At 40.8% G+C, this 9,125-nt stretch overlaps 1 gene segment (V, D, J or C); it reads right to left on the bottom strand.

Moving 5' to 3' along the window:
• Nucleotides 1-8,320: 8,320 nt before the first annotated feature.
• LOC132528274 (T cell receptor alpha variable 17-like) lies at nucleotides 8,321-8,897 on the bottom strand. The segment is given in 2 exon segments: nucleotides 8,321-8,664; nucleotides 8,846-8,897. Coding segments are annotated over 2 exon segments (396 nt in total).
• Between the last annotated feature and the right edge of the window lie 228 nt (nucleotides 8,898-9,125).

Genomic DNA, 9,125 nt, shown 5'->3' on the forward strand with positions numbered 1-9,125 from the left:
ACTGATTGATTTGTGTATATTGAAGAATACTTGCATCCCTGGGATAAATACCACTTGATCACGGTGTATGATCCTTTTAATGTATTGTTGGATTCTGTTTGCTGGTATTTTGTTGAGGATTTTTGCATCTATATTCATCAGTGGTGTTAGTCTGTAATTTTCATTTTTGTAGTATCTCTGTCTGCTTTTGATATCAGCGTGATGGTGGCCTTGTAGACGGAGTTTTGGAGTGTTCCTTCCTCTGCAATTTTTTGGAAGAGTTTGAGAAGGATGGGTGTTAGCTCTTCTCTAAATGTTTGATAGAACTCACCTGTGAAGCCATCTGGTCCTGGACTTTTGTTTCTTGGAAGATTTTTAATCACAGTTTCAATTTCATTATTTGTGATTGGTCTGTTTATATTTTCTGTTTCTTCCTGGCTGACTCTTAAGATGCCTTGTATTTCTGGGGTGTCCATTGTAACTTCTCCTTTTTCATTTCTAATTTTACTGATTTGAGTCCTCTCCCTCTTTTTCTTGATGAGTCTGGCTAAATGTTTATCAATTTTGTTTATCTTCTCAAGGATCCAGCTTTTAGTTTTATTGATCTTTGCTACTTTTTTCTTTGTTTCTATTTCATTTATTTCCTCTCTGATCGTTATGATTTCTTTCCTTCTACCAACGTTGGGTTTTGTTTGTTCTTTCTCTAGTTCCTTTAGGTGTAAGGTTAGACTGTTTATTTGAGATGTTTCTTGTTTCTTGAGGTAGGATTGTATTGCTATATACTTCCCTCTTAGAAGTGCGTTTGCTTCATCCCATAGGTTTTGGATCATTGTGTTTTCATTGTCACTTGTTTCTAGGTATTTTTTCATTTCTTCTTTGATTTCTGCAGTGATCTCTTGGTTAATTAGTCACTTATTGTTTAACCTCCATGTGTTTGTGTTTTTTTATGTTTTATTCCCTGTAATTTATTTCTAATCTCATAGCGTTGTGGTCGGAATAGAAGATTGATATAATTTTAATTTTCTTAAACTTACTGAGGCTTCATTTGTGACCCAAGATGTGGTCTGTCCTGGAGAATGTTCCGTGTGCACTTGAGAAGAAAGTGTAATCTGCTGTTTTTGGATGGAATGTCCTGTAAATATCAGTTAAATCTACCTGCTCTAGTGTGTCATTTAAAGCTTGTGTTTCCTTATTAATTTTCTGTCTGGATGATCTGTCCATTGGTGTAAGTGAGGTGTTAAAGTCCGCCACTATTATTGTGTTACTGTCGATTTCCTCTTTTATAGCTGTTAGCATTTGCCTTATGTATTGAGGTGCTCCTATGTTGGGTGCATATATATTTATAATTGTTATATCTTCTTCTTGGATTGATCCTTGATCACTATGTAGTGTCTTTTCTTGTCTCTTGTAACATTCTTTATTCTGAGGTCTATTTATCTGATATGAGTATTGCTACTCAACTTTCTTTTGATTTCCATTTGCATGGAATATCTTTTTCCATCCCCTCACTTTCAGTCTGTATGTATCTCTAGGTCTGAAGTGGGTCTCTTGTAGACAGCATATATATGGGTCTTGTTTTTGTATCCATTCAGCGAGCTTGTGTCTTTTGGTTGGGGCATTTAATCCATTCACATTTAAGGTAATTATGGATATGTATGTTCCTATTACCATATTCTTATTTGTTGTGGGTTTGTTTTTGTAGGTCCTTTTCTTCTCTGGTGTTTCCCACTTAGAGAAGTTCCTTTCACATTTGTTTTAGAGCTGGATTGGTGGTGCTGAGTTCTCTTAGCTTTTGCTTGTCTGTAAAACTTTTGATTTCTCCATCAAATCGGAATGAGATCTTTGCTGGATAGAGTAATCTTGGTTGTAGGTTATTCCCTTTCATCACTTTAAATATATTGTGCCACTCCCTTCTGCCTTATAGAGTTTCTGCTGAGAAGTCAGCTGTTAACCTTACAGGAGTTCTCTTGTATGATATTTGTTGTTTTTTCCTTGTGTGCTTTTCATAATTTTCCTCTGTCTTTAATTTTTGTCTCTTTGATTACTATGTGTCTCAGTGTGTTTCTCCTTGGGTTTATCCTGCCTGGGACTCTCTGTGCTTCCTGGACTTGGGTGGCTAGTTCCTTTCCCATGTTAGGGAAGTTTTCGACTATATTCTCTTCAAATATTTTCTTGGCTCCTTTCTCTCTCTCTTCTCCTTCTGGGACCACTATAATGCGAATGTTGGTGAGTTTAATGTTGTCCCAGAGGTCTCTTAGGCTGTCTTTATTTCTTTTCATTCTTGTTTTGTTATTCTGGGCCATGGTAGTGAATTCCACCATTCTGTCTTCCAAGTCACTTATCTATTCTTCTGCCTCAGTTATTCTGCTCTCGATTCCTTCTAGTGTATATTTCATTTCAGTTATTGTATTTTTCAACTCTGTTTGCTTGTTCTTGAATTCTTCTCGGTGATTGTTCTTTAATTCTTCTAGGTCTTTGTTAAACATTGCTTGCATCTGCTCAATCTTTGCCTCCATTCTTTATCTGAGGTTCTGGATCACTATCATTATTCTGAATTCTTTTTCTGGAATGTTGCCTATCTCCACTTCATTTAGTTGTTTTTTATTTTATTTTATTTATTAATTTTGCGGTACGCAGGCCTCTCACTGTTGTGGCCTCTCCGTTGCGGAGCACAGGCTCCGGACGCGCAGGCTCAGCGACCATGGCTCACGGGCCCAGCCGCTCCGCGGCATGTCGGATCTTCCCAGACTGGGCACGAACCCGTGTCCCCTGCAACGGCATGCGGACTCTCAACCACTGCGCCACCAGGGAAGCCCCATTTAGTTGTTTTGGAACACCTTCTTTTCACTTCTTGTCACATTCTTGTTTTAATTCAAGTAAGTAATTTTTTAAGAAAGTAGAGTTTAGATACTTAATAGTATTAGCCAAACTCCCTTCATTCCAGAGGCACATGTGTGGTATTTATCTGTGTCCTGTTTCTTTGTATTATTAGGGATTCAGGAATCTCAATGTAAAGAACTGTTTGCTCAATGTCGGTCAGCTTGCTTGTCTAGTTTCTTGTGCAATTATTTGTGCTAGTGAAGTGAACACAGCAGAAGATTTGACAGGGTCATTTCATAGCTTATTCTTTCCCTAGGATTGGGTTTACTTTATGCAAAGTATGACTGTATTTATAGCAAGAAGTCAAAACATTGTTACTTGCTCACATCAACCATTTTAAGGCATGGGGACTTTGTTTCTGCAGACAGCTGTGATGTTGCCTTACACAGGCTCTCAGGGCAGTGCTGTCAATCTAGTAACAATGGCTATGACTAAGTCAGTTGAACACAAGAATAGTCTTCTTCAAATGATACATGTTCACCTGCATGATTTTCTCACCAGTTAAAATGAACTATTTTTTAGCTCTTACTAAAATTAGGGTCTTGAGTAGAGTTATCCTGCTGGCAAGACTCTCTGGCTCAGCGGACCACCTAGGTACTCTTATATTATTGTGCATGTTCAGGAATCCCTAGGCTCAAGCATTCATTCTGGAAATTTACAGAGTTGTCTACAATGTGTAAACCAAAACCAGACACGGTTCCTATGTCAAATTGCTTTCAGTTGAGTGAGGAGAAGGTAAGTAAAACAAATCTTATGCCCTGCCTGTACTCCCACTAGCCTGGACCCAGCCATGTGGAATGAGGGCTCAGACTGGAAGTAGAGAGCTGATGCAGTTATCACCAGGGAAATAAAACCTGCTTGAATACTTTATTTCCTCTATTTAGATTTATTTTTGTTCTTTTATCTCCCTCTCCATTTCTTTGGCCTGTTTATCCTGATGTTTAACTCCCAATGCTCAGGTGTCCAACACCCAGTGTGCAGGACTCCAGAATGTTAGGGAAGAAGGCAGTGTTTACCTTCAGGTGGGTGTCCAGACATCCACCCTGTTAGGTGAGGACAGTGACTACATCCTCCAGTACCATTAAAACTATGGTAACTGTTAAATTCTCCATTATGCAGTATGCAGAAAGCAAACAGCATGGCTGGCTGAGAAGCAGCAGGAGGTTTTGTTTGGAGTTACATAAAAGTTGACAGAACTATTCCTCTAGTTTCTTGATCCTTTGGTGGAATCGTCAAGAAAATCTTGGCTCATGTGTTATGCAAGACAAACTGCCCTGCAAGATCCCTGTATAGCACAGGGAACTATACTCAATACCTTGTAATAACCTATAATGGAAAAGAATCTGAAAAAGAATATATACATATGTATAACTGAATCACCTTGCTGTACAGCTGAAACTAACACAACACTGTAAATCAGCTATACTTCAGTAAAAATGTTTTAAATGTTTAAAAAATATTCTTAACACTTTCATCGATTTAAAGAATGGAGATGCTTTTATTTGTAAAGTGCCATTATTCCATTTGTCTTTCATTTGATAAAATAACATAAAGAACACAAAGGCCTCAAAACTAAGGGGAGTATTCTAAGTTGGCAATACAGATGATTAGAAATATGCTTTTATTGTATAATTTGTTGCTATCAAACAGAAAACTGCAAATCTAAAAATTCCCTTGTAATTCCTACACCCCAGAGGTTGGCAAACAGTTTTTCTGTAAAGGGTCAAATAGTAAATAGTTTAGGTTTTGAAGTCATATAATCTCTGTCCTGATTACTCAACTGTGCTCTTATAACACGAAGCATCCATGATCAACGCATAAATAAATGAACATGGCTGTTTTCCAATAAAACTTTATTTACAAACACAGGTGGCAGGCTGCTTTGCCCTGTGGGCTGTGCTTTGCCAATCCCTGCTATGCCATAAGAATGTATCCATAAACTTCCAAAGATTTCTTTTTTTTAATAAATATTATCATATCTTTTTGAGAAGACTTAAAATAAAGAATACATTAATGGATAGAAAAGAAGAAGAAGGAAATTAGATGATCCTAATGCCTAAGATACATTGATGCTGAGTTTTCAAGGGTGAGACACACAGATATGGACGCTACCATTAAGGAACTCACAGAAGTAGTAGTGAAAATAGGTGTTAATCAAATAAACAAAGAAATAAAGGAGAAACTGCAAATGTGAAAATGCAGAGGTCTATAATTCTAAAACTGCCCCCTGAGCTTCCTTCAGCTACTGACTCTTGGACAGATGTATAAGAATGAATAGGCATTTACTATTTTTTTTACTCTTTTGAAGGGAGGAAAAAAATTTAGGAAAAGGAAAATAAATAAGAAATCACCTACAGTTGCTATGAAGGGGTCATATAGTAGGAAAAAGGTACTTTTAAGAAACTTAAGGACTTCCCTGGTGGTGCAGTGGTTAAGAATCCTCCTGCCAATGAATGGGGACATGGGTTCAAGCCCTGGTCCAGGAAGATCCCACATGCCATGGAGCAACTAAGCCTGTGCACCACAACAATTTAGCCTGCACTCTAGAGCCCATGAGCCACAAATACTGAGCCCACGTGCCACAACTACTGAGCCTGCGTGCCACAGCTACTGAAGCCCGCGCGCCTAGAGCACGTGCTCTGCCACAATAGAAGCCACCGCAATGAGAAGCCCACGAACTGCAACAACGAGTAGCCCCCACTCACCACAACTAGAGAAAACCCGCACGCAGGAACAAAGACCCAATGCAGCCCAAAATTAATTAATTAATTTTAAAAAAAGAAACTTAAATAATACCAGTATTGTTGAAGAGAGAGAAAGACAGAGAGGGAGAGAGATTAGGAGTACATTGTGAAATGAGGTTGGAGAGGTAACAAGATCCTAAGTTATGCAAGGTTTTGTAGGTCATATTAAGAAGTTTTGGGACTTCCCTGGTGGCACGGTGGTTAAGAATCCTCCTGCCAATGCAGGGGACACGGGTTTGAGCCCTGGTCCAGGAAGATCCCACATGCCGTGGAGCAGCTAAGCCTGTGCACCACAACTAGTGAGGCTGCGCTCTAGATCCTATGAGCCACAACTACTGAGCCCACACACCGTGACTGCTGAAGCCCGTGCACTCTAGGGCCTGTGTACCACAACTACTGAGCCTGGCGTACGTGCTGCAACTGCTGAAGCCTGTGCACCTAGAGTCCGTGCTCCACAGCAAAAGAAGCCACCACAATGAGAAGCCTGTGCACCGCAACGAAGAGTAGCCCTGGCTTACCACAACTAGAGAAAGCCCGCACGCAGCAACGAAGACACAATGCAGCCAAAAATAAAATAAATACAAATTTTAAAAGAAGTTTCTCTTTATTCTAAGAGCAAATGGGGATCCAGGTGATTGACATGCTCAAATCTGCACTCTGACAAGATCATTCTCACTGTGGTACAGAGGACTACATTGAAGAATGATGGGGTGTGTCACATGCTGGGGAGCAAGGGACTAAAATGGATTTTTAATTAGGATGGTGGAGGTGAATTAGTGTGTGGGGTTTGTGACATCTTCTGGAGACCTTTAGGAAGCAAAGTCAACAGAACTGGGAGATAGACTGGATATAGTATTTCAAAAATGAATAACTATGAAACAAAAAACCCCATGAGTCTTAATATACCCTAAGCTGAGGATAGCAGAAATTGCTATTTGCCTAAAGAATGTCCATTCTCTCCTATTTCTTACTAATAGAACCACAGTTTTGATGTGAGTGACAACATGCTGAGACTGAAAAAATAACTGACATCCCAGACTCCTTTGCAGACGGGAGAAAGGTGGGGACATGGAATAACACTCTGGTCAGTGAAATGTAAGTAGCAGCTATTGGGTGGATTTTCTGGAAATGATTGACATGGCCAGCATGTACTCATTTGCCGCTTGACCTTCTCTTTCTTTCTGCCTGGAATGTGTATAAAGTGGATGGATCTCTAGCAGTTTCTGCCAAGTATATAAACAAAAGTGACACTTTAAGAACAAGAGACAGAGAGCTAGAAGGAAGCCCCTTGATTTTTTATAACATGATGAAGGTAGTATACCAGCCCTGGACTGCATATGATACATATGACAGAGCTTCTTTACGTGAGAGGAAAGTAAACTCCACCTTGTTAAAAACATTATTATTTGAAGTTTTTGTAACTTGAAGCTGACCCAGTCTCTAACTGATATAGAAGATGTTCATTAAAAATACAATGCATCCGGCTTCCCTGGTGGTGCAGTGGTTGACAGTCCGCCTGCCGATGCAGGAGACACAGGTTCGTGCCCCGGTCTGGGAAGATCCCACATAACGCGGAGCGGCTGGACCCGTGAGCCATGGCCGCTGAGCCTGTGCGTCCAGAGCCTGTACTCCGCAACGGGAGAGGCCACTACAGTGAGAGACCCGCGTACCGCAAAAAAAAAAAAAAAAAAAATGCAATGCATCAGTGCATCAGAGTCTGATTGAGTAAGTGCCTAATAACCCAGATCTTCAAGGTGCTGTAGGTGATTCTGATATAGGTGATGTTGGTGGTTGAAGCTCTGGAATGTGGGAACCGCAGTCCTACCAACCTTTCGCCTGCCCTCCCCCACCTTTTCCACCAAGCATCACATAAGTACAAATACACTTTCTCCACAAACACATTTTCAGTAGCATCAAAAATGTATCAAAAAAACTATTCTTACCAGAAGCAAGAATAAAATGGATGGAAAACTGTTATATATGTGATAATAGAAGTATCCACTTTCAAAACACAACATTTTAGGACCTGGTTGCTGAGAACATCTCTCACTTGTATGAGGAAAGCTTATGACTCCCTGATAAATTCCCATCTCTTTAATGGAGAAATTGAAGCTTGGAAATCACACAACTAACAAACGGGAGAATCAGTTTCAGATCTTTGTCTCTACTACTCCAAAGATTCAGATCTTTGTATCTATTATTATACAACATTTTCACTTCTCAGCTTTAAAATGAAATGTTTGGTTGAAAGAGTCCTAAGATCCTTTTTAACTCTAATGTCTGATGAATCTACTGTTAGAATTAGAGAAATGCAAAAATCCTCTCATGCATCTCAAAGCCACCTAAGTCCTGAGGGGGCTGTACATATAACAGATGAGACCTTCTAATACTGACAAGTCCTTCCTCATCCTCCACAAGTGACCTGGTAAAATTAGAGCTTGAAGGGTCTTTAGGCTCATGAGTCCAAATCCTTTGTTTAAAGTGAGGAAACTGAAGGCTGCTACACCGATGGTGTGCTTAAGGACACAGAGCCAGGATGGGCAGAGCTGAAGCTGGTATTTCAGTTTCCCGTTCTAAATCTCATGCCCTTTACCCTAGTCTAACATGCTGCCCAAAACATCAGGAATTTGACAGGCCTCCCTTTCCTGTTGCCAGCTGTTTGTAGACTCTCCTTTGTGGGAAGACATAACCACCAAGTCTACACACTGTTGCGGCTTCTAAGAGGCAGCTCTGGCAGGGTTTGCGTTGGGGCTGCAGTTGCCTGGTGAGCACTGTGTATCCGTAGCACAGAGGTAAGTAGCAGTGTCTGCAGCCTGGGAAGCCGTGATGGACAGGGAACTGCCTTTGATGGAGTTGTCAAGCGTGACTCGCAGTCTTCCACTGAACTTCTCTCTCTCATTTGAACGTATTAAAATCAGGTGGGCAAAGCCTCTCCTTGAATCCTGTCTGTACCAATGTAAGGTGTCTATAGCAGTTTTATAACTGCAGTTCATGGTGGCATTTTCACCCTCCTGGATGCTCAGGGCCTGAAGATTCTCATCTCCTTGCTGGCTATTCACCCCTAGGCAGAAACACAAGGCCAGAGGCCAGGAGTCAGTCACTGCATTTTCACTCTCTAGTGTTTGCATTTCCTTCCATAATTTGGGGGTACATTTCCCAATTAACAAGAAGATTTTGCCCCTCTGTCTTGTGGGCTCGGAACTTTGGTCACCCTCTTCCCATTGCCAAGAGCCCCAACTCACTGGCCAGTTGAAGCCACAGAATCACCAAAGACACGGTCAGGAGTTTCTCCATTCTCCTTCCTTATTGGGATCACAGGAGACTCAGCTCCGGAGCCTGAAATGAAGCCAGGTTCCTCAGTCTAGTTCTTTATTCTGGGTATATTTATCTAGTCCCTCTGGATCCCAGAGAGAGACTCAGGCTTCTTACTCAGCCAATCAGAGGGAGCTCAATCCTGCGCTTTCAATACAGACATGTTGATTTCAAACCAAGCAAGTCTGAGGAGAGAGGGTACTGCCATCT

The sequence above is a fragment of the Lagenorhynchus albirostris genome, chromosome 1 (assembly GCF_949774975.1).
Source record: "Lagenorhynchus albirostris chromosome 1, mLagAlb1.1, whole genome shotgun sequence".
In the NCBI taxonomy this organism is placed as follows: Eukaryota; Metazoa; Chordata; class Mammalia; order Artiodactyla; family Delphinidae; genus Lagenorhynchus; species Lagenorhynchus albirostris.